The sequence below is a fragment of the Saimiri boliviensis genome, chromosome 21 (genome assembly GCF_048565385.1).
Source record: "Saimiri boliviensis isolate mSaiBol1 chromosome 21, mSaiBol1.pri, whole genome shotgun sequence".
NCBI classification, from domain to species: domain Eukaryota; kingdom Metazoa; phylum Chordata; class Mammalia; order Primates; family Cebidae; genus Saimiri; species Saimiri boliviensis.
The window spans coordinates 23,750,242-23,777,267 of record NC_133469.1 but is presented as its reverse complement, the minus strand read 5'-3'; the positions used below and the strand labels follow the sequence as shown (position 1 = coordinate 23,777,267).

Below are 27,026 nucleotides of genomic sequence, written 5' to 3'. Positions count from 1 at the left end.
GGATAAACAAAGTTTATTCATATGAATGGTTCCAATTTTGTCAGAAATAATTTGGATCCCGCCCTCTTTTAGAAACTGCCGAGTTTGTATTGCTATCTCATGGCTGGAGTACTGCAGTAAAAGCTGTATCTTTGTGTGTGTATGTGGGTTAACATAAATTTAGATATATGTACATGTGTTATATGTTGTGTCTATATGTTACCAAATTGACTTATAAATAAATAAGTGCTCATAAGTGAAGTAAATAAGTTCAAGTATTTTTCAAGTTCATGTGACTTAAATGATCTTTAGTAAATAAGCTGGCTTTAAAATTATTGGTAAAATAAAAATAGAAACGTCTTCAGAGCTATCAGCATACATCTTTTTTCTGAGTTTATTGACTGATTTTGTATGTGTCACGGCTGGATATTTAGGGTGTCAGGACCTTGCACAAAAAGTTATAAGACTATAAACCTAAACAAAACCAGAGAGATCTTTGTTCGTATGATTTTTTTGACAAATAAGATTAATATTATTGGGCGTTATCAGCAAAAATACACATTCATTTAACTTTAAGTTTCTTAGATGAACATCAGATGCTCACAGGTTATAAAAGTGACTAAGAAGGCCAGGCATGGCAACTCACATCTGTAATCTCAGCACTTTGGGAAGCTGAGGAGGGAGGATTGCTTGAGCCCAGGAGTTTGAGACCAGCCTGGGCAACAAAGTAAGACCCTGTCTCTACAAAATAATGAAAAAAATTAGTCAGGCATCGTGACACAGGTGGTTCCAGGTACATGGGAGGCTAAAGTGGTAGGATTACTTCATCCCAGGAGGTTAAAGCCGCAGTGAGGTGTGTTCATGCCAATGCACTCCAGCCTGTGAGACCGAGCAAGACCCCATCTCAAAAAAAGAAGAAGATTAACAATGAAATAATTTGAAATGATGACTAGTTTTGTCTAACAGCTCAGTTTTCTTAAGTAATCTAAGCAAACTTAAAAATGAATGAAATGATCCCAGCACTTTGGGAGGCTGAGGTGGGCGGATCACAAGGTCAGGAGATTGAGACCATCCTGGTCAACATGGTGAAACCCCATCTCTACTAAAAATACAAAAAAATTAGCTGGGTGTGGTGGCACATGCATGTAGTCTCAGCTACTCGGGAGGCTGAGGCAGGAGAATTGCTTGAACACAGGAGGCACAGATTGCAGTGAGCCGAGATAGTGCCACTACACTACAGCCTGGGCGACCGTGTGAGACTGTCTCAAAGTAAAAAAAGAGTGAAATGTAAATTGTATGAATGCTTGTAGGTAAACTTTGTCTAACCACCCCCACTTTTTGTGGAGAATGGGATCTTGCTATATTGCCCAGGCAGGTCTGTCTGTGTAAACTTTCTACATAGCTTAAAATCCTAAAATTATTTTAGATGCTTGTTGGGTGTCTGGGTCATTTCCAAGTAAGAAAGGATTATAATACGCCACAAGATTGTGAGGAGGCCACAAGACCTCCAAGGAGGTCAGCAAATCAGAAGTGAAAGGAGGTGCTGGTTGCATGGAGAAAATTTTCCTAAGATGCCTTTCAAAACCAGAAACTTGTCTATGGCTATACCACCCTGAATGCGCCCGATCTCGGAAGCAAAGCAGGGTCGGGCCTGGTTAGTACTTGGATGGGAGACCGCCTGGGAATACCAGGTGCCGTAGGCTATAAAAAAGGAGGAGAAAAAAAAAACCAGAAACTTACTTTGCTGCAAGCAGTTTATGCACCGAAAGTTGACCTTGCCCCATCAACAGGCAGGGCACTGGCGGCAGCCCAAAGTTCAGTGGAGCTCAGTGGCCACTTGGGCTTGTCTCTGCGTCCTTTCCACAGAGTACAAAGGGTACCAAGCCAGGGGCAAATGTCCATAAGGCGCTAGGCTCTCCATAATGTGTTTTTGTTTGTTTGGGTTTTTGTTTGTTTTGTTTATTGTTTTTTGTTTGTTTGTTTGTTTGAGACAGACTCACTCTGTCGCCCAAGCTAGGGCGCAATGGTGCGATCTCGGCTCACTGCAGCCTCTGCCTCCTGGGTTCAAGTTATTCTCCTGCCTCAGCCTCCCAAGTAGCTGGGACTACAGGTGTGTGCCACAATGCCCAGCTAATTTTTCTATTTTTAGTAGAGATGGGGTTTCACCATGTTGGCCAGTCTGACTCGAACTCTTGACCTTAGGTGATCCCCCCACCTCAGCCTCCCAAAGTGCTGGGATTACCGGAGTGAGCCGCTGCGCCCAGCCGCCATAATGTGTTATAGGACCAGGAGGTTCCTATGTCCGCTGTGCAGTAACAGACTTGTTACACTGAGACAAAGTTTGCAGCAGAGGAAGAGTTTCATGATTGCAGGGCACTGAGAGAGGAGATGGGAGTAGAGCCTCAGATCTATCTCCTTGAAAAGTTCTGGGCTGGGGCTTTTTTTTTTTCTTTTGAGATGGAGTTTCGCCCTTGTTGCCCAGGCTGGAGTGCAATGGTGCAATCTTGGCTCACCGCAACCCATATCTCCTGGATTCAAATGATTCTCCTGCTTCAGCCTCCCCAGTAGCTGGGATTAGAGGCACACACCACCATGCTGGCTAATTCTGTATTTTTAGTAGAGACGGAGTTTCTTCATGTTGGTCAGGCTGGTCTTGAACTCCTGACCTCAGGTGATCCGCCTGCCCAGCCTCCCAAAGTGCTGGAATTATAGGCGTGAGCCATTGCGCCCAACCTGGGCTGGGGCTTTTAAAGGTACTGTGAGGGGTGAGGGGCTGGAAAATTAGGATCATTGATTCGCAGGGCAAGGAGGATGAAATCATCAGGGTGTGCAAACCGCACTCTTGAGTGAGTCAGCTCCTTGTGGGGTCCTGCAGAACAACTGAGTCAGTAGCTCCATCAGTATGCAGGACCCAAAGGAATATCTCAAAGGGAAAACAGCGTTTCCTAAGGTTCAAGTTGTGATCTATGGAGCAGTTAGGGAAGCTACAATCTAGTAACGGGATCTACGTGCTTCTGAGGCAGTAGACACCAAGTAGCTCTAAGGAAGCAGTCGGAGAGCACGCCGACCTAGTGACTGACGCTGATGTGCTGTGAGCTGTGTGCATTTTCATTTCTCCCCTCCCCCTGCCCTAATTAATTTTGTAAAGTTTATAGAGACCATTTCACCTGCTCTGCTGTGGATTCCTGTCACTTATGGGGTCTGTCATCTTGGCTGTGTGGGCTGTGGGCTCTGTAGTGCCTATTCTCAGGAGATGTGAGACCCATGAAGACAGGAGGTAGGCAAGGCCAAAGACCACATCCCCCAGCTCCATCCAGTCGTGTTTTCCTGGCTGTTTGGTTTCTATGCAGGCTGCATGTCATTAGTCTTTGCATGGGAGCGCCTGTGGTGGGCAGGCCCCTAGGAAGCATAGGGCCAGGCCGCCTGCTAAGGGCTGGAGGGAACCAGCCAAGGCTTGTGCTGCTTTTTTTTTCCAGAATGAAATATGTGACTGATGTCGGTGTCCTGCAGCGCCACGTGTCCCGCCATAACCACCGAAACGAAGACGAGGAGAATACACTGTCTGTGGACTGCACTCGGATCTCCTTTGAGTATGAGTATCCTTGTGGCCCAGCCTGAGGGGGGATAGGCAGCACTCCCACCTCCAGGGTTCTGCTCAGTGGGCCTTGTTTGCTTTGTCACCCTCTGTGGGCTCTGGCCCACATGCCCAGGAGGAAAGAAGGTAGAACAGGAAGCTTTGGGGAAAGGGGCTGTGGTGTGCTACCCCAGCTTATCTGTGTGGCTTTGGCTTCTGAATGCCAGAGCTGAGTTTGGAAGTATCACCCTTCTCCAGCACATCCCTGTAAAGTGCTTATTGTGGGCCTGGCTCTGGACATGGTAGCAAGTCTGCACTGGGCCCCCCATACAGTGCAGGCAGTGGTTCATGCAGTCGGGAAAGATGAAGGGAGCTGCCATGTAATCACTCTGATATTTCTTTGAGAAGCACATGGGACATTGGTGGAGTGCTCAGGAAAGACTGGGGAGGCCACATCACGCACATGCCACTCAGTGTGGCAGCTGCAGTACTGAGCACAGGAGGTGCTGGGCGACTGGCTGGGGTCAGGTGTCAGGAGGCCAGAGCAGGGGGCCTTGTGAACCAAGGGCAACGGGAAGCTGTGGAGTGACCAGAGTTTGAGTCAGCATTTTTAAAAGGACCCTTGGCTGCCCAGTAGAGGCAGGTTGGGGGTGAGGAGATGGTCACAGTTCTCCAAGGCCACACAATAGTGGCTTGGGCCAGATTGCAGCAGTGGCTATGAGCAATCAGGTAGCATGATGTCAGGGATGGAGCTGCCCTGTCTCTGTACTGTGATAGCTGGGAAGGAGGAAGAGTGCGTGTGGATACAACAGGAGTCAGGTAGCCATCAGAGCCTGGGGAAAGGGGCGGGACTAGCTGAATTCCCAGGGAGGGGAGCCGCTGTGCACAGGAGCCTGTTCCATCATGTGATGGCAGGGTGGGCTCACTTGTCCAAGGACAATGGGAGTTTGTGACTGAGGCAGGAGGGAGGGAGTTGGGGAGCTGAGGATGCCAGGGCTAGACGGGAAGCTGCTGGAGTGTGGGAAGGGAGCATGATGGTCCGAGGGCCTGGAAGTCCCCAGGAGTTAGGAGCGGCAGTAGTGGGGACTGAGCATACTGAGAAAGCGGGGAGGACCAGGCTGTCGTCCTGTAGAGAGGAAGTCCATTGGGTGGGGAGTGATCCACACACAGCTGTGCTCACAGTGCCAGGAGCAGTGATGGATATGTTTAGGAAAAGGGCTGAGGATGAGGGGCTTCATGGATGGGGTCCCAGTGGAGGGCTCTCCAGAGGAACAGGTGGTAGCGAGGGCTGGGCTAGATGGAGCCGGAAGGGCAGGACAACAAGCTGGTGACGCCCAGCCTCCCGCGTCATGTGTGGCCATGACTGCTCTGTGTGACCACAGCACATGGTCTCTGCAGACCCCTGCGCTCCAGATTCTCTGCCTGTCAGACAGGGATGGTGGTCTGTGCCAGTCACTTCACAAGCTCTCTGTATCGGTCAGCTGAAGCCTTCGGTCAAAGAACTCCAGGTCATCCTTGGAATACCTGGTCGTACAGGCAGGCCCGGCGAGGAAGGGCCCCGCCGTAAGAGTGGCCCATTTGCTGGAGTTACAAGGGTGGGGCTCTGTGCTCAGGGTGACCAGGGGGTGCTTGCATGCTCCTTAACTGCAGACCAAGCCTCCGCCTGGCACTGTACCAGCACTGGTCCCTCCACGACAGCCTGTGCAACACCAGCTATACCGCAGCCAGGTTCAAACTGTGGTCTGTGCACGGACAGAAGCGGCTCCAAGAGTTCCTTGCAGACATGGGGTGAGTGACTGCCTGGGCCTGCACCACCAGCCCTGGCCACCGCCAAGGGAAAAGCCCCTCTGCTTTGTTGTGACCAACTTAGTTATAAAATGCAGCCTATTCTGCCATAAGCCTCACCCTAGATCCCAGAACGTTGTACAAATGCTGGTGTGGGGACATCCTCACTTACCATTGGTTTGGGTTTCTTTCCACCCTTCGGTGTGTGGTGACCTCGCTCATGTGGCTTGGGCTTGCTCTTTCTAGTCTTCCCCTGAAGCAGGTGAAGCAGAAGTTCCAGGCCATGGACATCTCCTTGAAGGAGAATTTGCGAGAGATGATTGAAGAGTCTGCAAATAAATTTGGGTAAACACATTTTTCTGGATTTAGCTTATTTAAAGTGAAGGGTTCTATGTTAACTGTGCTCCTAAAATGATGCAAAAAACAAACAAAAAATGTGCAATTGAGTGTTAACTAAGTCTGGCCATTCCTGAAGTCTAGAGTTCTTTTTGGGTTAAAAATAGGATGACTTCAAGCTTGTGAGGTTTAGGATCCTTGGATCCAGGGGCTGCTGTGGGACCTGTGAGGTCGACCCCATTGTGTTTCACTGGAGACAGCAAATGGGCCACAGAGCCAGGTTAGGGTGAGTTCTGCCCAACTAAGTCCAGGGACACTCCTAGAGGCCCCTGGCTTCTCCTACCCTGGCTAGCTGGCATGCTAGGGTGTGGAAGAGGACCCTACACACTCCTAAGCCAGCTGAGCAGCTGTTGACAAGAAGGTGCCCAGGCACTCTGGGCAGCAGGGCTGGTATGTCTGGATGTTCTGACCTGCCTCATCCTCTGAACAGCATGGCCATGCCAGAAGCATTAGCTCAGGCCTGTGAGGGACATTAGCACATCTGTTGGCCTGCGTGGCCGTGAGAGCATGGCCACAATTTGAGAGTGACAGCTGTGTTTGCTCTTGTAACAGGATGAAGGACATGCGCATGCAGACTTTTAGCATTCATTTTGGGTTCAAGCACAAGTTCCTGGCCAGCGACGTGGTCTTTGCCACCATGTCTCTGATGGAGAGCCCCGAGAAGGATGGTTCAGGGACAGACCACTTCATCCAGGCTCTGGACAGCCTCTCCAGGTAGCGGGAGGGATGTGGGTTTGCCATTGCCTCATGGAGCCGCCACTGGTTCTCACTGCCCAGGGAGGTCAGTTACAGGGACCCCAGGGCTGTGGGAGTGACTGTGTCCTGCAGGAACTGCTTGTGTGAACTGGAATCACAGTGCCAGCATAGTATGCACCCGACACATTCCCTGCCCATCTTCAGTATTTGTCACTTTCTCTTGAATCCTTTTTGATTCTTTTTATCAGCCCCAAACAAATTAAAGCTGGGAAAGCACCAAGGAGGAGAGCAGTGGCTCAAAAAGTTTTAAAATTTTCTCATTATTTGTTATGTATATTCATCCTTGGGTTTAATCTTCTAGTTGTCACTTCTCAATATTTTAATTGTCCAATTCTTTCTTATCTCACTTCCTGAGATGTCCTGTATTTTTCCATGTCTTTTTTTTTTTTTGAGACAGAGTTTCGCTCCTGTTACCCAGGCTGGAGTGCAATGGCGCGATCTCGGCTCACTGCAACCTCCGCCTCCTGGGCTCAGGCAATTCTCCTGCCTCAGCCTCCTAAGTAGCTGGGATTACAGGCACGAGCCACCATGCCCAGCTAATTTTTTTTGTATCTTTAGTAGAGACGGGGTTTCACCATGTTGACCAGGATGGTCTCGATCTCTTGACCTCGTGATCCACCCGCCTCGGCCTCCCAAAGTGCTGGGATTACAGGCCTGAGCCACCGCGCCCAGCTTCCATGTCTTTTAGCCTGTGTTGAAATAGAATGTAACAATTTGGATCTTTTTTTTTAAGCATGTCTTTCTAGTGTCAGACTAAAGACATCAGAGAAAAATATCTCCAAATACATTGAATTTATTTGGGAATTAGCAAAGAGGATTATAGTTTGCAGTGCACAGCTATGGTAAGCTAATTATGCATCCAGAGAGAGGAGGCTAAGGGGAAGCTTTTATTGGCAAATGGGGAAGTTCACGTAAGCTAGCTTGGAAACAATTCACTGGTTTCAGAGACTCAAAGCCAGAGTTGGCATCAGTTCATTGGTGGAGATGCATTACAGGGCACGTGTTATTTTAAGAGCATCTTATCTGAATTGCTGCAGTCCTAAAGAAGGGATTTCTTGTGGTGTTATTTAGAAAGTCCTTGAGTCTTTATTCTAGACGTGCAAGCAGAAGCTCTCCTCCTTGGTGCTTTCCCAGCTTTAATTTGTTTGGGGCTGACAAAAAGTGATTTCATTCTGGGATGTGCAACTTTCACTTAGCATACTTTTGTTGTCCAGAGAGGTGTTATTCTGTTCCTTATTCTCTTTTTTCTAATAGTGACTTCGAAGGGATTTGACCTTGCTACTTCTCTCAGGCTCTTTATTTATAGATTTCATTTCCCTGACTTTTTAGGAGGAGGAGGAGGCATGATGTGGACAGCTTTTCTGATTTCACAGAGCTGCCACTTCTGTTGCTTTTGTACAGTGGTAAAGATGCATATATATATGGGGGGCCTCCTTTCTGGGATTTCTTGTTTCTGCTCCCAAGCACACTTTTTCTTCCACAGCTTTGTTGAGATATAATTTGCATGCCATACAATTCACCCATTTAGAGTACGTAATGTGATGGCTTTTATTTAATTATTTTTTTTACTTTTTTAGAGACAGGGTCTCACTCTGTTGCCCAGGCTGGAGTGCAGTGGCATGATCATAGCTCACAGCAGCCTTGATCTCTCAAGTAGCTGGGACGACAGGTACATGCCACCACACCTTGCTGATTTTTTAATTTTTTGTAGAGATATTTTACACTATGTTGCCCAGGCTGTTCTCAAATTGCTAGGCTCAAGTGATCCTTCCTCCTCAGCCTCCCAAAGTGCTGGAGTTAATAGGCGTGAGCCACTGTGCCTAGCCTGCAATGACTTTTAGTAGGTTGCAGTTAGGTGTTGCAAGGTGGTGCAGCAATCACTACTATCTAATTTTAGAGCATTTTCATTGCCCCAGAGAGATCCTCCCAGCCTCTGGCAACCACTAATCTCCTTTGTGTCTTTATGGATTGGCTGTTCTGAGCATTTCATACAAATGGGGTCATACGAGATGTGGTTCTTTGTGACTGGTTTCTTCACTTAGCATCATGTTTGCAAGGCTCGTCTATTTTGTAGGATGTTATCAGGACTATATGTCTTTTTTTTTTCTTTTCCCCAAGACAGAGTCTCACTCTGTCACCCAGGCTGGAGTGCAGTGGTGTGCTCTTGGCTCACTGCAACCTCCGCCTCTTGGGTTCAAGCAATTCTCCTGCCTCAGCCTCCCAAATAGCTGGGATTACAGGTACGTGCCACACGCCTGGCTAATGTTTGTAGTATTAAAACTAAGATGGTGTTTTACCATGTTGGCCAGGCTGGTCTCGAACTTTGACCTCATGATCCACATGCCGCAGCCTCCCAAAGTGCTGGGATTACAGGCGTGAGCCACTGCTCCTGGCCAATGTCTTTTTATTGTAAATAATATTCCATTGGATGGATGTATTGTATTTCATTTATCCATTCATCAGTCGATGGTTGTGTGGTTTGTTTCCACCTATTGACTGCTGTGACTAATGCTGCTATGAACCTACATGTACAGGTTTTTGTAGAGTCATGTCTTTGTTTCTTTTGGTTATATACCTAGAAGCGGAATGCTGGGTGACATGGTAACTCTAGGTTTAACCTTTTGAGGAACTGCCAGTCTGTTTTCCACGGCAGCTGCACCATTTTACATTGCCACCAGGTAGGAGGGTTCCGATTTCTTCACATCCTCACCAACACTTGTTATTGTCCATCTTTGGGATTACAGCTATCCTAGTGAGTATGAACTAGTATCTCATTGTGGTTTGATTTGCATTTTCCTAATGACTAATAGTGCTGAGCATCTTTTCATGTGCTTATTGGTCATTTGTGTATGTATCTTGTTAGGAGAATTGACTATTCAAGTCCTTGGTCTTTTTTTTTTTTTTTTTTTTTGAGACAGGGTGTCACTCTGTTGCTCATGCTGAAGTGCAGTGGTACGATCATGGCTCACTGCAACCTCAAACTCCTTGGCTCAAGCCATTCTCCCACCTCAGCCTCCTGAGCAGCTGGTACTACGGGCATGAGCTACCACACCTAATTTTTAAACTTGTAGTAGAGATGAGGTCTTGCCACGGTTGCCCAGGCTGGTGTCAAACTCCTGGGCTCAAGCAGTCTTCCCACCTTGGCCTCCCAAAGTACTGGGATTACACATATGTGCCACCATGCCCAGCCTTAAACTTTTATATATTCTACATACAAATCCCTTATCAGTTAAGTAATTTGCAAGTATTTTCTCCCATTCTGTAGGCTGGCTTTTCACTTTTGCAGCGTCCTGTAAAGTATAAAATTTGTTAATTTTGATGACATTTAAGTTACCTACGTTTTCCTTTGTGTCTTTGGCTTTTGGTGTCATATCTAAGAAACCATTGCCTAACCCAAGGTCATGAAGGTTTCATATTATTTTTTCTACTAAGACTTTTACAGTTTTAGCCCTTACATTAAATGATTCATTGGAGGATTTTTTTTATATTTTTGTTTTTGTGTCTTGCTCTGTCACTCAAGCTGAAGAGAAGTGGCTCGATTTCCACTTACCTCAACCTCTGCCTCCCAAGTTCAAGCAATTCTCCTGCCTAAGCCTCTTAAGTAGCTGGGACTACAGGCACATGCCACCACGCCTGGCTAATTTTTATGTTTTTTGTAGAGATAGGTTGGCCAGGCTGGACCCCTTACTCTTTACTGCAATCTCCTTATACTTTACCAAGGCCCCTTGCTCTTTACCAGGATCCCTTGCTGTGTAACAGGACTCCTTGCTCATAACCAGGACTCCTTGTACTCTAGGAAGGCCTCTTACACTTTCTCTTGGCCCACTGCACTCACCTGCTCTTGCACAGGGCAAAGCTCCTCTCAGTTTGGGCCACTGCTCTCCAGTTGCCTGGAATTTTAATTCTTCTTAGGTCTCACTACATCTCAGCTTTCTCCTGCACTGATGTAGATAGTATACCTGTTTTGTGGCTGTTCATGGTCTCTTTTCACCTGCTTACATTTTGGGGTTTGAAGCATTTCCTTGTTCTCTTAATGTGTTGCAAATGTGAGTCCCAAGTTTTTGGTTCTGTAATCTAGTTGCTCCACTTTTATCTAGAAATTTGGGGAAATCCAAAAACTATCCTACCACCGTTGCTGCCATCATCCCAGCTTTGTTGAGTAGGCTTTAGACATTGTCTGCCAACTTCCTGCTATGACAAAGCAGCATTAATCCCACTCTTGTCCTCCTTCCCTCCTGTTGGTACAGTTATGCCACTATTTTTAACTTCTTCTTTTATCACCAGTGTCTCATTTCCCTACTTTGTAAGAAAAGGATATTTAAAATGGTCTTAGTCCATTTTATGTTGCTACAAAGGAATAGCTGATGCTGGGTAATATAAGGAGAAAATGTTTATTTGGCTCACAATTCTGTTGGCTGGAACACTCAAGATTGGGCATCTGCATGTGGTGAGGGCCTCAGGCTGCTTCCACTCATGGCAGAAGGGGAGCCAGTGTGTGCAGAGATCATGTGGTGATGGAGGAAGGAAGAGAGAGGTGGCAGGTACTAGGCTGTTTTTAACAACCAGCTGTCACAGGAACTAATAGACTAAGAACTCACTTATACCCCTAATCTCAGGGAGGGCATTCATCTATTCCTGAGGGATCTGTCCCCATGTCCCAAACACTTTCCATTAGGCCCCACGTCTAAGACCTGGATCAGATTCCAGCATGAGGTTTGGAGGGACAAATATCCAAGCCATGGAAACATCCTGACTTTGCTCTTGAGCTCTCCCTGCACTCTCTGAAATCTGTGCTTTTACGTTTTCAAGACTGATAACAATCTTGGGTAAGAGAAAATGATATAAATTGTCTTATCTTCAGCTATAGGTTGATTTTAAAAGATGAAAGTCAACATATAGTTTTACTTTATTGTGCTAATAAACTATTCCAGAGACAATCATGTGTAGTAATAGATTACTTTCTGGCACAGCTCTTTGTTTTTCCTGGTGTTTTTAATTGCCTCGTTTATCACATGCATTTTTTTCTCCCCTAGACTCCTTCTAGCTATTATTCCCTGAGCCCCTTTTTAACTGGAGAGTCTGGAGTTCTGTCTTCCCATCACAGCCTGGACCTGCAACTGTCTAGGCCTGCTTTGCACTGTGCTCATGCATGTCCAAATCTTGGCTGTGCCGCTTAGTTAGGGCCAGTGTTTCTTGGGATCTTCATCTTTGTTTCATGTACTCTCTCCTTAAATTAGAGCACAGTTCTCAAGTAACATTCAAAGAAAGAGTGCGTGTGTGATAAACTTTCTCAGTTCTTATATATCTGACAATGTCTTTATTTTACTATTTCTTTACTAGTCCCCCCACAGACAACATCTGTGTTTTTTAATTCTAGATTTCCAGGCTTCCTGGAATGATGCTCTGTCTTATGTTTTTGCCTTACATTTTCCATGACTTTGTCTTGTTATCTAAGTTGAAGAAGCTTTTCTTGTCTTATCTTCTGGACTTTCAGTAGATGTTTTATCTTTTGCAATTGTTTTAATTTCCATCAACATTTCCTTATCTTTGACTGTTCCTTTTTCATAGCATCCTGTTCTTGGTTTAGGAATGTAATAGTTGTGCAAATCTTTCTGAGGATACTTATTAGAGTTCGTTTTAGTTTTCTTTTGGTCTCCAAATTATCTGTTTTTCCTCCAGGGTTATTTTTTCAGGTCATAAGCTTTCTGAAATGGTCTGATGTCTTTCATAATTCAAGAAGGGGTCTGTGGACCCTTCTTGGTTCAGCCATGGGTATCTGGGCACAGCTCACTGGTCATAAAACATTGCTTCACCTTAGTAGGCAGGAGCCAACTGTGACACTTTGGGACTCCCCACTGTAGGGCCCAGGGGCTTTGCTTGAGGACCCTACTTATCCACAGAGGGTACACTTCATGTACTCAGAAGGGAGCCCTCCCTTTTTCGGGAGAAGAGTAAAAATTTATCTACTGGGTTTGAGGGGATACCTTGTCCAACCTCTAGGCTTTGCCCAATCCTCTCCCGTGTCAGAGCCCTCCTGGCCCCTTCCTGGGTCCTCCTGTGTGGGATCTTACCTCTGTTGGCTTTCAGTCCCCTGTCTTCTGGTACTTGCACCCCCCCGACACACCTCTCTTTTGCATTGCTGTGGGCTTATACATTTTAAATAATTCTTCCTTTCATGTGAAAGAGAACTCAGGAGGGAGAGAAGATAAATCCTTATCCCCAAACCTCTTCTTGAACTGGGAACCAAGCAATCTATTTGTGACTGGTATTTTACCAAGAGTTCCTGACAAGTACCACCAAAGCCATGTGTCTGCCCTGTTACAGGAGTAACCTGGACAAGCTGTACTACGGCCTGGAACTCGCCAAGAAGCAGCTGAGAGCCACCCAGCAAACCATTGCCAGCTGCCTTTGCACCAACCTCGTCATCTCCCAGGGGCCTTTCCTGTACTGCTCGCTCATGGAGGTCAGGCTTCCCACAGACCACAGGTGCCAGGCCACAGCACCGGTGGCCGCCTCTGACTGTCCATCTCCCCTCCATAGGGCACTCCAGATGTCATGCTGTTCTCTAGGCCAGTGTCCCTGAGCCTGCTCAGCAAACACCTGCTCAAGTCCTTCGTGTGTTCGGTAAGGGGCCAGGTGGGCACCGTGGGTATGGGAGGGCAGGTGCTTGGAGAACACCCTGGACTGGGAGTTAGACGCTGGCCTTGGGGTGCCTGGGGCTGTTCACCAGGGTCTAGGCACATCCATTACTTTTCTGAGCTGTCTTCCTCAGTTAACCCCTAGGAACCTTCTAGTTCTCAAGTTCTGGCTGTCCAAGTCACTCAGACGAGTAGGGAGAGGCCCTTGCAGAGTGAACAGGGCTGGGGCTTGTGTCCTGTTGTCTCAGGTCAGGGAAAGCGGGATGGTTGCCGCACAGACTGGCTTCCCAGCAACGACTTTTCCACTAGGCTGATTTCCTGTGCCTGGCTTTGTCTTCTCTGTGGCCTAACCCTCTCTTTGCATTGGCCTGGAACACACTCCTAACTTGGCTGGCTTTAGGACAGCGGTCCTCACCCAGCTGACATGGGGCTCCTCCCAGATGTGACATTTCAATAATTGAAGTCCTCCTCTGCTTTGAGGATGAGAGTTTATGCTGGGGGCTATTTCAAACAAAATGTGCTAGCAGGAAGTTGAACTTCTTTTGCTGCTGAACTAACCAGTAAAATGGTGACAGATGATATGTGTTCTGTCAATCAGGTAATGTCAAAGATGAACTAGGAACAGAGCATGGGCCTTGAAGTCATCTAGGCTGGGTTCGAAGATCAGCCTCCTCATTTGCCAGTTGTGTGACATGAGGTAGATGATCTGGCCTTAGCTTCAGTTTCCTCATCTGTGAAATGGGTAAACACATACCCACTTTAAAGGATCCATTTATTTATCAGACATGTGTTGAACATCCACTACCTGCCCCGCCCTGTTGTTGTGGAGTGGCTGCCCATCCTGGTGCACATCCTGGGACACCCCTCAGTCCTAGACACACCAGGAGTGCTGGTCACCTGGGCTATAGGGTGTGGGTGCTACAGGCACAGCAGAGAAGGAGACCCTGAACCTCCATCCTGAGGAGCATGCTGGCGAGGGGGGATGAGGAGTGGTGGCTGCAGTTAAGATGAGGGCACGTGCTGCCAGGGGATGGAGCAGGACGAGGTAGGGTGGGCTGGGGCCTCCTAGAGAAGGTGGCAGCTGCCACAGGACCTGAAGGAGGTAAGGGAAAGGACAGCAGGGCAGGCTCCCTGCAACAAACAGCCAAAGAGCAGCGGGGCTGGGCTGGTGCACATGGAGGCTTGGGGATACAGCATCATGGCCTGGGAGTGGCTAGGTGGGGACCAAGGCGTCTCTGGTGACAGTCCCTGGAGGCTTTGGGGAGTACAGCGACTGGGCGCTGTCAGGCTCTGGACTCTTTGAGTGGCAAGCTGGAGCCCTCCACACCCTGACAGAGGGTGCTCTCCGACTCCACAGACAAAGAACCGGCGCTGCAAGCTGCTGCCCCTGGTGATGGCTGCCCCCCTGAGCATGGAGCATGGCACAGTGACCGTGGTGGGCATCCCCCCAGAGACCGACAGCTCAGACAGGAAGAAGTGAGCAGCTTTCACTCATCCTGGGACTGGAGGGTTGGGGGTGTTGGGGGTGTCAGCTCATTAGCCCTGCTGAGTAGAGTGGTATTTGCCTCTAGTGTCTGTCCTGGGGCCAGGGTTGGGAAGGATTCATTGCAAGTGGCCTGGCCCCCGACATATCTTGTGTGTCCGCAGCTTTTTTGGGCGGGCATTTGAGAAGGCAGCAGAAAGCACCAGCTCCCGGATGCTGCACAACCATTTTGACCTCTCAGGTGAGAGCATCCTGCCACTCTGCCACGCTTCCCCACCTGAACCTTCAAGGCCACTGCAGACCCTGGAACCAGGCAGATTGGCATGGCTGGAGGAGTCTGGCCAGCAGCCCTCTTGACCTTCCAGATCCAGCCCTGGGCCAGGCTGCTCCTGGTGACTCAGGGAGCTCTGGTTAGCCTCAGGCCCATTGGAGAGGGGAATAGTGTTTCCCAGGGAGTGACAGGTCTGGCTCTGGCCTTACAACCAGCACTAAGGATCACTTTCCTGGCAAGCTTAGGGGACTAGCCACCAGGACTCCTGGGCCCCAGGCCTCACCTGTCAGGGTTGGGTTGTTTCTGTTTCATTGGGTAAGGGAACAGCAGGTACTGTGATGACCCAAGACATTGCCCTGTGCTGCGCCAGCCACCTCTACACAGGCCAGAGGTGTGTGTCGTTAATAGGTGCTACCTGTAAGTCGGCTGGAACACTGGCCCCACATATGTGTCAGTTGAGCCCAGAGTGGATGGGCCTGCCCACCCGTTGCTTCCCCAGACACCAGCACAGAATGTGGTTCACATTTGGCTATGTTTGCCTTCTGATTCTTGTTGACAGGTTTTAAAGTAAAACAGACTAACTGGTACTTCACCCGGGGTTAGTTTGTTAAAGTTGCCATAACAAAGTACTACAGACAGGGTGGCTTCAACCATGCGTCTCCTCCCAGTCCTAGAGCCGAGAAGGCCCAAGTCAAGGTGGGGTAGAGCTGGCTTCTCCTGAGGCCTCTCTTCTTGGTTCACACAGATGGTCACCTTCTTGCTGTGTCCTCCCTCTGCACACCTCCCTGGTGTCTGTGTCCAAACCGCTTCATCTTCCAAGGGCACCAGACAGTTTGGATTAGAGCCCACTCTGACGATCCCATATGAACTTAATTACCACAGCCACATTCTAAGGTCCTGTGGGTTAGGGCTTCAACATAGGAATTTGGGGAAGACCATTCAGCCCGTAACAACCTCAGTACTTCCTGTACCTCTGAGAAGGACATTTTCTTGCCTCACCACCACGGATTCCTTAACTATGACAGACACTGCCATGGGAGACCCAGCCTTTGTTCACGTGGCCTCAGCCATCTCAGAGCTGCCTTCCTTGAGCCAGACCCAGCCATGACTGTGGCACTGTGTGGCATTGGTTTACCCTGCACAGCAGACCCTGCTAACTGTTCTGTGTCTGTGATGGGGAGATCTGGAGGATGGCCACGGGCCTGCAGAATATCTGGCCTTCAGTATACAGGGAGGATTTAGGCTGGGAGCTGCCTGGTTCTTCTGAGGGTGGAGAGCCAGAGTGGGCCATGGCCAGTGCCCACCTGCAGGGGCTGGGCCTGGGGTTCTCGGGGCTGTGGCTGGTGGCATAGATGGCTCCCAGGGCCAGGCCATCCCCATCCTGGGGCCTGGTTTTGCTTTGCGGTGAGGGTCTGTGTGCTCGGCTGAGCCTGAGGGCCTTGCAAGATATGAGCAGTTTGCCCTGTGGTGGCCTCCCCGACCCAAGGCCTTCCACAACCCACTCGGGACAGGGGTCCATGCCAGGCAGGGTGGGCAGGCCCGTCTTTGTCCAGGTCTATAGGGCCCCTCCATGTATCCCCTCTGTTGGCTTCCTGGAGCAGGGTTCTCCCTGCAGGCCCCAGCCCTGGTCTCTCTAGCAGTGCAAACAGCAGTTCTGAAGATGAAGTACAGCGAGACAGACATACAACCACTGAGTGCAGATTCCCCCAGGCCTGGAGTAACCACGCGCTTTGGAATGTGGTGGAGGCCTGCTCCAGAGTGGAGGGCAGGCTGGGGGAGTTCTGTGCCCTGTCTTGTGTCCCCGCTCCTCCCTTCTCACAACTGTTTTTCTTTCATTACTTCAGTAATTGAGCTGAAAGCTGAGGATCGGAGCAAGTTCCTGGATGCACTTGTTTCCCTCCTGTCCTAGGGTGAGTTGGGGGTTCTGCAGGGATGGAAGCAGCGGCCCCGCTCCTCAGAGCCTGACTGTGATGCCCTGCTCTGTCCCTCAACAGAGGCTTTCACTTGGATTTCAGACCGGAATAGGGGTCCTGAGAAGATTGGGGCCAACACATTTTTCCCAAGTACATCTGTCCCTAGGCTGCCAGCAGGGCCACAGTGGGGCATTTTGAGGCAGCTAATTTCATTAAGTCCTTGCGAATCCTTCAGAAAGAGCTGGTGGTATTCACCTTCTGCTGACCGCACTCTGAGGCTGGGCATTGCGTGTGACACATGTCACACGAAGACTCCCTGGTGCTGCCCTCAGAGGCCCCTGGAGCCTCCTGTCAGCCTTTGGGTCAGGCCCTGGGCAAGATCCCGCAGAGCAGGCATCTGAGCTTTTGTGTGTTTGGCTTATGAGAAAGCAAAGTGTTGGCAGCCGCTCAGCTGGGAATTCCAGAGTGCCGGTTCTGCTGGGACCTTCACCAGCACACAGCTGTCCTGAGGGCCCCATTGGGAGTCACTGGCAGGCCGCTGACCCGGGACACTTCCCACTGCCCCATGTGCTACCTCTTTCTTAAGGGTTCCTGGGAAGTAGGTGTGCCCTATGTCTTTGTGACCGTCTCTCAACCCAGAGTCCCCACAGGGAATGCCACATCCAGCCCTGCATCTTCCTGAGCCCTAGCCTGGAGGCTGCAGCTGTGGCAGATGGGCCCTGCCACAGCTCTGTTGCAGGAGGTCCCTCGGGCCAGGCCTGGGATCCTCCCCACTCTCCATCCGCCCATTCGTCCAGGGGCAAGCGCCTGTTCTCCTGCTGGGGCTGGAGTGAGGGGTTCTGCTGGGAACAGCATAGGGGCCTCAGGGACCCCAGAGTCCCTCTCAGGGTGACCTGGGCTACACGGGGCCCATGCTGGGGGCGGGGGGGGCTCTGGGTCAGACCCTCAGGGTTTTGGGCAAGTTCTGTAGGCTTATCAGCAGTGACTTTGGGCCAGCCACCTGATCAGGCTTGGCGTGTCTCCAGCAGCAGAGTGGGCACTGGCAGCAGACCTCTCCCCTGCAACCTGCTTTGTGACAACATTAAGCTGTTGTGTGTCCTGCCACTGAGGCAGGAGTACAGGTGGCCTGGGCCAGGAGGGCTGAGCAGCAGTGCCGAGGGATGGAGGGAGAGACCCCATGGGAGGGAGCCAGGAGTCCAGCTGAGCATCTGGGTGGGGTCCATGAGGTGAGAAGGTGCCCAGGCCAGCAGGCAGGAGCTGTGATGTAGGATAGCTCAGCTCAGGCAAGGGGTGCTGTGAGGACAGCAGGGGCCTCTCAGTCTGGGTTGGCCTTGCCCTCACGAGTAGTCCCGGCTACTCAGAAGCACTACCCAGAGGGAAGACCTGGGCAATTTGTTTAATTTGGTGACACATCAACATTGTTTGAAACTTGTTTTGTCTTGTTTTCTTTTCTAGAATTTGATTTCTTCAGGAATAACCTTCTTCTTATTTATATACCTGGTTTCATTTAGATTGTAAGTTATGGATGTGATTTAAGATGCAGAGGCCATTTTTTATTAAATAAAATGTTTATTTTAGGCTTCATTCCAATCGTGATTCAGGTCTCGAGGCCAGTGCTTGGGTGTGCCCTGAGCCTTCTGTGGTTCCAGGGAGCCCTGGTCCTGGGCCCCCGGTGCCCTCAGCACCTGGCAGGAAATTAGCATGGGGATTGGCCCCAAGGACAAGATCTCCTCACTCTGTCCTCCAGGTCCTCCATGTGGCAGTGGGCAGAGATCAGGACCCCTCAGCACCCCGCCTCCTGAGAGCACCTGAACTGGCCACTGCCCAGTGGTGCCAGCCGTACCTGGCTTTGTTCACCTACTACTTTCTCCTGCCCACCTGGCCTCAGCCACATAGCAAGTCTACTCTCTCAGCCATTCCTCCACCCGTGGTTACCCCCACCCCCACCTCGTGTCACTGTCCAGCCCTCATTCAGGTACCCCTGCAGCCACACAGTGGGCACACGGCACCACAGAGGAGGGTAGCAAGGGGAAGGCCCAGTTGGCTGGGGTGCATGGATGGAGACACTGTGCCCCCTAAGGCCTCTGGTCACAGGAAGTCCCACCTGGACAGGACCTTAGTGACCTCCATGGCCTTCAGAGCAGTGAGGGCTTCCCAGTCAGGGAAGTCATGGAATTAGCTCGTCCCACCCTGTGCAGACATTCCCCAGAACATCACTGAGTGTTGGGGGTGGGAAGGGAATGAGGTTTCTGCCCTTCCTGGTGGGGAGAACTATTCATTGACTGGGGCCATCTCACCCTGTCACCTGGGGACACAGGTGCTGAAGCAGCAGGCAGGCTGGGGAGGTCACCTGTGTGAGGCATGAGGCTACTGGGCCAGCAGCTGCGCTGGGTAGGGTCTTTGAGGGCAAGAGTGATTTGGTTAGGTTTTAAGTCGGTGGTGAAAAGCTCAGAGTGGCCTGGAAAATTGCACACAGGTGGGTGGGTCTGGTCTTGGTGCAGGCCTCAGCAAAAGGCAGTGGGCACAAAAGGGTCAGAGCTGGACTGGAGGCCAGGCCCCTCCCCTCGCCTCTGATGGTTTTCACAGCTCCCAGGGCCTTTGAGCTGCCCATACAGGCCATTTGGGAAAGTTCAGAGGCTGTGCAGCCACCTTTCTTTGTTCTTACTTTCTTAGAAAAGGGCTTGCATAGGATACAGCCCTCCTGGGCAGCCTTGGGCTTCAGCTTCTGACCAAACGCACCAGCCCCACTGACCAGGTGCAATAATGTAGAGTTTCCGTTTCTGTCCATGGCCACAGCTCTGGGATCATACACTGCCAAGCTTGGGGACTGTTCTTGGTCCCTGCTATACAGGCCCAGGTGGGGCACACATCAGGCCTGCTGAGGACCTCTGCACTGTGGTGCCCCTCTGCCTGTAGCTCATCCCACCTGCTGGTTCCACGGCAGCTCCCAGGAAACTGCCACACATTCCAGCGGCTGTCCTAAGCACCTCTGAGCCCACATTCTTGGGGTTCTCCCACTGCCCCATGATGGTAGCCTGGCCAGACCTGGGAGACTCCCTGCTACTAAATGTGACCTAGTCATTTCTGGGCAGGCCCCCCAAGGCCAGGTTGGGGAAGATGCCGAGTCTTCCTGCTGGCTGGGCTTAGAGCTCCTTCCTGTAGCATGCCCCCTTCATCAGCTGTTCTCTTCTGCTGCTAGCTTTATGTCAAAAGTTAAAAATGTATTAATTCAAAGTGCCTAGAACAAAGCTAAAAACACTGAGCTCTCAATGGCTATGCTAGATGGCTCTGGACACCCCACCCACACCCCATGGTGCCTGGCAGGGGCTAGCACTGACTCCCAGGCCATGCAGCTCCCGGAGGAAGGTTACCCAGGGTGCCCCCAGCAGGGGCTAGCACAGGTGCTAGTGGTCAGTACCAGTCTGAGCAGGCTGCCAGGCCACTAGAGTGGGCACAGGCTCTGTAGGGAGCTATGCTGGGACTGGCAGAGGAGTCGGGACGAGGGGCTGAAGCCAAGCAGTGCACTCCAGGCAGCCAGCTGCCAGCACTTCCTCCCATGGCAACGCCACTGTTGTCCAGCGCATCCTGCATTCATCCCTGTTCCTGCCCCACCCATCATTGGAAAGGGCCTGGTCGGGGTTCGACAGACCTCTGTGACTACTCGATGGGACCTGCGACCAGGCAAGCCCTGAGAGCACAGTGGAAAACCCCACCCTGCGCTGAATGGAGCGCGGCCCTGTCTGGGAGAAGCCAGCGGCCTAGCTGCTCATCTGTAGCACTTCTCCCATCACAGGACCCCCACTCACCATCCTGTGTTGAGGGTGCTTCGCCCTGCATTTTCTGCTGGGGTCTGCCACTGCTCCCACCCCTGTCCCATCCCAGGCCCCCTGACGCAGCAGTGGCTCTTCTGACTGCAGATCTCACCTTTCTTGGCTGTAGTAAGTGGTGGCTGTGTCTCCTACCTGGTGGGAAGGTGGCAGGGAGGATGGGAATAAGGGCCCCAGCCGCCAGCCCTGGGAGGAGGTCTCCACGAGAGTCCCTGGGAGGGCGGGGCAGTGGGTGATGAATGGGGCTGCTCGACATGGAAGATGGCTGGACAGAGAACAAGACACAGGTAGGAGAGAGTTCAAATCATTTACTAAGCAGATTCTTAGCCTTCCCACTCCCACCCGCTCTCCAACTCCGGTGCCCGCAAGCCTTGCCTGGGGAGATGCTGGAGTGAGACTGGGAGGTCCTGGCCAAGTCACTGGTCCCTGGCCTCAGGCCCCGCCAATGGGGTAAAGACCAGCTGTACAAATCTCTGGTGGGGGCCTGGGCTCTCCATCCGCCCCTCCGAAGTCAGCAGGAGCCTCTAGAAAGTAAGGCAGCAGCCAAGAACCCCAGCATCTTCAGGGGAAAGTGGCATCCTCAGTCTGACACCGGCTCTGCCCGTGGAGACAGCGCCGCAAACAGAAAAGGAAACTGTCCAAGTCCATCTGTTCAAGGTAGGGCCCGGCTGGTGGCAGAAGAGGGCCGGCTGCGGGCGCAGGCAGGCCAGGAGCCGCGTCTGGGTGCAGAGCCGGACGCTCCGCGGAGCCTGCGCGAGGTGCGACCCAGCAGAAGCCGTGGTCCCTGCGGGGCTCCCCAGGCTCATCCAGTGCATCGCAGGCGTGGCTGGCAGGAGGGCCCCGCCATGCCTGGTGCCCTCAGACGTAATTCTTCTTGTCGTAATCGCCGGTAGCCGTGGGCCGCCGCGGCGCTGAATACTTCACAGGGAAGCTGAAGTCAGGACGGCCCGTGCAGACCCAGGCGCCGCAACACAAGAGGCCGCCTCCTAGCATGAGCAGCGCAGTGGCTGCCCAGCCGATGTACAACGCTGCACCCAGCTCGTACTTCTGCGACACGGGCACAGTCGGGTCGTAGAATTCGCGGACGACAATGTTGGCGAACCAGCAGAGCGGCACGAGCGCCAGCAGCCCACAGAGCAGGTAGAGCACGCCGCCCGTGAGCGCCACACGCGCCTTGGCCGGGCCTGGGGCCACGCAGGTGGTACACTGCGCGCCCGCCAGGGTCACGAAGAGCGCAACGAACGCCAGCAGCACGGCGCCCACGGTGAGTGCCCGCGCCGCCTGCACCTCAGTGCTCAGAGCTAGCACCGAGTCGTACACCTTGCACTGCATGTGCCCCGTGCTCTGCACCACGCACGACATCCACAGCCCCTTCCAGGTGGTCTGCGCCGTCACGATGTTGTGGTCCAGGAAGGCGGTCACCTGCCACATGGGCAGCCCACACGCCAGGATCAGACCCCCCCAGCCCACCAGGCACAGCACCAGGCCCAGGATCTCCAAAGCTGCCGACCCCATGGCTAGAGGCGAGACGCGCGCCCGACGGTCCCCAGAATCCCCCAGGCCTTGTGGCACGGCGCCCTGGGCGGGCCCTGGTGCCTTTACGCCCGCACTCCCGGCTCCCGGCCCCAGCCCGTTTGCCCCGCGGGTCTGTCGCACCTCCTCGGTCTGCCGGCTCCGGCCGGGAGGTACCCTCTTTGAAGGTTCGGGGGCGGATTCTGTCCCCCGGGCCCGGCCCCCCGGCCCGAAGCAGCGAATCCGTGTGCAGGCCGTCGTCCGGCAGCCAATCACAGAGCCCCTGGCAGCTGAAGTTAGGGAAACAACGGCGTTTGGGGGTAGCCGAGGGCGCGGGACAGCTCCCCGCCCGGCCGCCGCCCCCACCCCCCGTGTTGTCCTAGTCGCGGCCGAGCGCATTCTGTGGCGCGCCTTCTGGGCCGCCTCCCTGCGTGTCCCGGCCCCGTCACTTCAGAAGGCACTTGACCCCCAGCCCGCACCACCGCGTTCACCCCCACATCCCTGACCGAGCCCAGTGTCTCTTCCACCCGGGCCCGCTCCGCTCACTGACCAAGGTTTGCAGGAGCGCCCCCACCCCATCACTGCTGAAGAGGCCTGCGTAGGGGGCTCTCCAGAAAGCCCGCGCCAGAGTCCAAGCCCCACCCAGGCCCTTTCCAGCACTCTCTCTCTCCAGCCCCGCTCCGAGTCCCGGCACTGTCTCTCCCACCCCATGGCAAACAGACGCCAGGCAGTCATGTGGAGGTCAGGCCCAGAGCCCCAGCCTCACCCCCGACACCACTCTCTGCCTCTCTGGAGCCTGAGTCTCTGGCACAAAGTGGTGGCAATAGGGGCTTTTCCCTGCCTGGGGATCCCCCCAACTCTCCCAAGCCGCAGGGGCGTCCCAGACCTCTCAGTCTTCACTGGGGCTGCTCCTCTTCCTGCAGTATTGCCCGCACCCCATCCTTGGGAGCCCCGTTGAGGTGACACCACTTCAGGAAGTCCCAGTGACCCAGCACACTGGGTGTGCACCCCGGGGCAGTGGTGGCCCCAGGCCTAGCAGCCTGCTCTGGCCTTCAGACAGGAGAGACAAAGGGACACAGAGGGGCTGTGCCCTGCCCTCCCACCAGTGGCGATGGTGTCCCTGGCACCCCAGCCCCCAGGCCAGCCTCCGGAAGCCAACTTGGAGTTTCCTGGCCAGGAGGAAGAGCCCCCATCCTTGCTGGAGGAGGGAGGCGCGGGATTTCCGGGCATTCTTCTGCACAATGGCTCAGCCATTTCTCGAAAGGTCCACCGGGGTGGACACTCCGGGCCCCCTGAGGCTCAGGTGGGGGCACAGGCTCCAAAATCCACAGCCCCATGGGGGTACCCGCTCCTTTCTGGCAGTTACCTCCCCAATCTCTGTCGGCTCCTTTGTTTCCAGTAAAGTTTGGACTCCAGGCCCTGGCCTGAGGCCACTGGGTGCCCAGTTCTTTTATCTGGTCCGTGCTCAGTTCATTGAACAGGATCCCCATAGAAAAAGTATGGCACTGAGGCTGGTCACAGATGTGGGGGCTTTGAGGACTCTCTCCCTCCTAGGGCCGGGCTCCCTTCTCCCTCTTCAGGTGGTTCTGAGACAGTGAATGAGACAAGGCCAGCGCCGGGGCCTGGCTCGCCCAGTGTGGGGAGGCTCTGAAGGCTAGTGTGCCCGGCTCTGCGGCTGGAGAGAAATCCTACCCTCTTAGCTCAGCCCCATGTGGCCTCTCTCTACCAGATATGGCTCCGAGGACCACCGCCTTCTCCCAGCTATCACTTCAATCGCTGCTGTCCTCCTGCTGCAGACCCATGGGCCACGCCCCTTCCTCTGCAATCTCCTCCTCTGTCCATTCCAGGGGCCCAGCTGACCCACCCATCCTCTCACTCTTACTGCCCACTCCCAGCCCTTGCATGCCACCATCTTCCTAGGATGACCGCTTTGGCCTTCATCAGGGACCTGCCCTTGCCCAGCTAGGCCACCCTGGCAGGCCCCTCTCCTGGGCCTCACCCTACCTAAGACCCTCCATGGCTCACACTGCCTATGGACCATGAGCCAACTCCCAGAACAGCCCAGATTGATGTGTACCTGCATGCTCAAGGACTGGCCAGTGCAGCCACCAGGCTTGGCGTGGCCCTGAGCACACACTACTCCAGCAGACTCACCTGCCTGTGAGCCTCTTCTGCCTGCAGTGTGGGTCTGCTTATCTTCCAAGTTGTGTTGCTGAGGTCACTTCCAGGAACACCTTGCTGCACCATCCCCTAGCATTGCTGGACCTGTCCATTTGCTTGTTGATTTTCCTGCCCAGTATCCAGAAATAACCTCAACAGTGCGGCTGTCTTCTTGCGTCCGTTCCACACAGGAGGCTGCCTGTCGCCCTCTAGCCAGCTTGGGGCTGCAGCCAGCCCAAGGCTCCCTCTCCTCACCTGGCTGCCTGTTTTTCTTTTCACCTAGCTGGCACCCTAGGGTGGCCCCAGCAAGCTCACGTTTCTTTGGCAGCAGCCTCGCAGCATCTGAGAGACGTGGCAGAGGAGTCTCGGGCTTCACCTTTCACAGTCTGATTTCTAACCCCAGCTCACTGTGTTGGTGGAGGCCCCAGGCTGCAGTGGAACCAGTCCCAATGCAGAGAGGCCCTAAGAGGGCCACAGGGGCTGACACTACCCTAGACAAACCCACCTCAGATGGAGCCTGGCCTCTGAGTGACCCAGACCAGACTCAGGAGCAGCATGAGGGTGCACCCACCCTTCCTGCCACTCATGGAGGGTTTGCCCACCTGCTGTGTGGCAGGCACTGTCTCTAGGCAGAGTATGCAGCACAGGAAACTCCTGTCCAGAGGAGCTGAGAGGAACCCATCAACCAAGAACTGGGTAGGAAAGAGTGGTGAAGAGCCCTCTGAGGAGGTGACATTTCACACGGATCCAGGGAAGAAGTTCCAGGCAGAGCAGAACCAATAGCCAAGTGCAAGATTCCAGAGGTGGGAAGGGGCTCGGCATCCAAGGGGCAGAAGGGCCTTATGTCCAGAGTGCCACAGTGGTCCAGGGCCTGCAGGTAGAGGTCAGAGGTGTTCTGGTTGGGCAGGGACACAAATCCCTGATCTCTGGCGAAAGGCCCTTGGGGCAGAGTGCTGGCCAAGGCCACCTGCTCACCCCCCAGCCATTGTTCCGCTTTCCCAGGGGAAGTATGGCAGGATCTCATTAATTGTGTGTGAGAAAAGCCTGAGTCTGCAGAAAAGCCAAGTTTATCTTGAGCAGCTGCTGGCTGACCCTGCCCCAGGGTAATCCGGTGACCTTCCAAGGATAAGCTAAGTTTAGGCTCCAGATTCCTGGGACTGGGGTTTGGGAAACTCCTAGTTAACAGATTTGATTTCAAGGGAAGTGGAGAACGACATTTCTTCTATCTTTCGGTTTTGAAGCAGTTAAGGATGTTTCCTTCCATTTCCGCAGATCTTAGCACGGAGCGTGGCCTGGTGCCCTTTCTTAACACAAGCCAGTACTCCTGCAGGCCGGGAACAGCAGCCGGGGTCCTCCTGCATTCCTGAGCACTGTACCAGGCGCCCGAGGCACCCTGCGCAGGGTCCCTGAGTGGCTGCGACGATGTGAGCAGCAGCCTCCCGAGCAGGCAGGGCCAGACTCCGCGGCTTTGCTGGCATTGTTATTACTCTTTTGTGGGTAAGCACAGGCATGGAGTCAGATTCGTCCCCCACAGCAAGAAACTTTCTGGACTAGTGAGGCGGCCTCTCTGCCTTAGTTCTTCATTGGTAACAAAGCCCTCCAATGTGGATGCTGATGCCAGTCCTGGTTCTTTTTCCCATTCCCGAGTGCCACCCACCCAGGCTCTCTGGGCCTTCACAGCTCATCCAACCTCAGCCCCGCCCCTCAGTAGGCAGGTATCGCTGGCTGTCAGTCAAAATTGGAGGTCACTGTGGCTTTAACTTCCCCAGCAGGTGAGGGAGCAGAGAGCTCCGGTGGGATCCACAAAGGTTCAAGGGGTCTACAGAATGGCGAGCCAGGCCAGGCACAGTGGCTCACACCTGTAATCCCAAGCACTTTGGGAGGCCGAGGTAGGTGGATCACTTGAAGTCAGAATTTGAAACCAGCCTGGCCAACATGGCGAAATCCTGGCTCTGCTAAAAATACAAAAATTAGCAAGACATGGTGGCACGTGCCTGTAATCCCAGCTACTCCGGAGACTGAGGGCCAAGAATCACTTGAACCCAGGAGGTGGGGGTTGCAGGGAGCCGAGACTGCATTACTGCACTCCAGCCTGGGAGGCAGAGTGAAACTGTGTCTCAAAAAAAAAAAAAAAAAAAAGAATGGTGAGCCATGAGGTCCCATAGACCCCTTGACCCTTCATGGATCACACCAGATGGTGGTCTCTGAGCTCTGCTTGGTCAAGAGCCACCCAGCAGCCAGGAGGAAGCCAGTCAAAGCCCTGGTAAAATGGCAGCAGTGCCCCCCAGGGCAGAAGCAGCTCTCCACCCCATCATCCCTCCTGCCTGCACTGCCTCAGAGACATTTCTGACCACCCTCCTTCCCCCATTTCTCCTCTGCATGCTGCATTTGCAATAAATTTTTTTAAAACAATGTCTCACTCCGTCACCCTGTTTGGAGTGCAGTGGCATGATCTCTGCTTACTGTAACTTCTGCCTCCCTGGCTCAGGTGATCCTCCCACCTCATCCTCCCAAGTAGCTAGGACCACAGGCACATGCTACCACAGCCGACTAAGTTTTGTATTTTTTGTAGAGACTGGGTTTTGCCATGTTGCCCAGGTTGGTCTCGAACTCCTGGGCTTAAGCAGTCCTATCATGTCAGCTTCCCAAAATGCTGAGATTACAGGCATGAGCCATGTAGAGATGGGGTTTCACCATGTTGACCAGGCTTGTCTGGAACTCCTAACTTCAAG

The 27,026-nt window shown here is 52.8% G+C and overlaps 2 protein-coding genes and 1 pseudogene across 5 annotated transcripts in view; 2 read left to right on the top strand and 1 right to left on the bottom strand.

Moving 5' to 3' along the window:
* Nucleotides 1–18,383, top strand: part of CDC45 (cell division cycle 45) — a 44,801-nt gene extending 26,418 nt beyond the window's left edge. For 2 of the 3 annotated variants that reach the window (XM_003942673.3, XM_010330507.3), the window contains 10 exons: nt 3,456–3,575; nt 5,210–5,341; nt 5,585–5,683; nt 6,287–6,448; nt 12,815–12,953; nt 13,031–13,114; nt 14,486–14,604; nt 14,776–14,852; nt 16,727–16,792; nt 18,251–18,383. In XM_003942673.3, coding sequence (XP_003942722.1) covers nt 3,456–3,575; nt 5,210–5,341; nt 5,585–5,683; nt 6,287–6,448; nt 12,815–12,953; nt 13,031–13,114; nt 14,486–14,604; nt 14,776–14,852; nt 16,727–16,791 — 997 coding nt within the window. In that variant the 3' untranslated portion in view covers nt 16,792; nt 18,251–18,383. Of the gene's footprint in view, nt 1–3,455; nt 3,576–5,209; nt 5,342–5,584; nt 5,684–6,286; nt 6,449–12,814; nt 12,954–13,030; nt 13,115–14,485; nt 14,605–14,775; nt 14,853–16,726 lie in introns of all 3 variants that reach the window. The other variant, XM_074391198.1, reaches the window with a different exon arrangement.
* LOC120361071 (5S ribosomal RNA) lies at nt 1,574–1,682 on the top strand (annotated as a pseudogene).
* Nucleotides 18,384–20,915: 2,532 nt separating the features above from the next.
* CLDN5 (claudin 5) lies at nt 20,916–23,249 on the bottom strand. 2 transcript variants are annotated; one of them, XM_039462438.2, is made up of 2 exons: nt 23,021–23,242; nt 20,916–22,424 (listed from the first exon to the last, which is right to left on the bottom strand). In XM_039462438.2, the coding sequence occupies exon 2, from the start codon at nt 22,135–22,137 to the stop codon at nt 21,481–21,483; it is 657 nt and encodes a 218-aa protein (XP_039318372.1). In that variant the 5' UTR covers nt 22,138–22,424; nt 23,021–23,242; the 3' UTR covers nt 20,916–21,480. The 2 variants fall into 2 exon arrangements, with proteins under 2 accessions (XP_039318372.1, XP_003942723.2); XM_003942674.4 differs by having other exon boundaries at nt 20,916–23,249.
* Between the last annotated feature and the right edge of the window lie 3,777 nt (nt 23,250–27,026).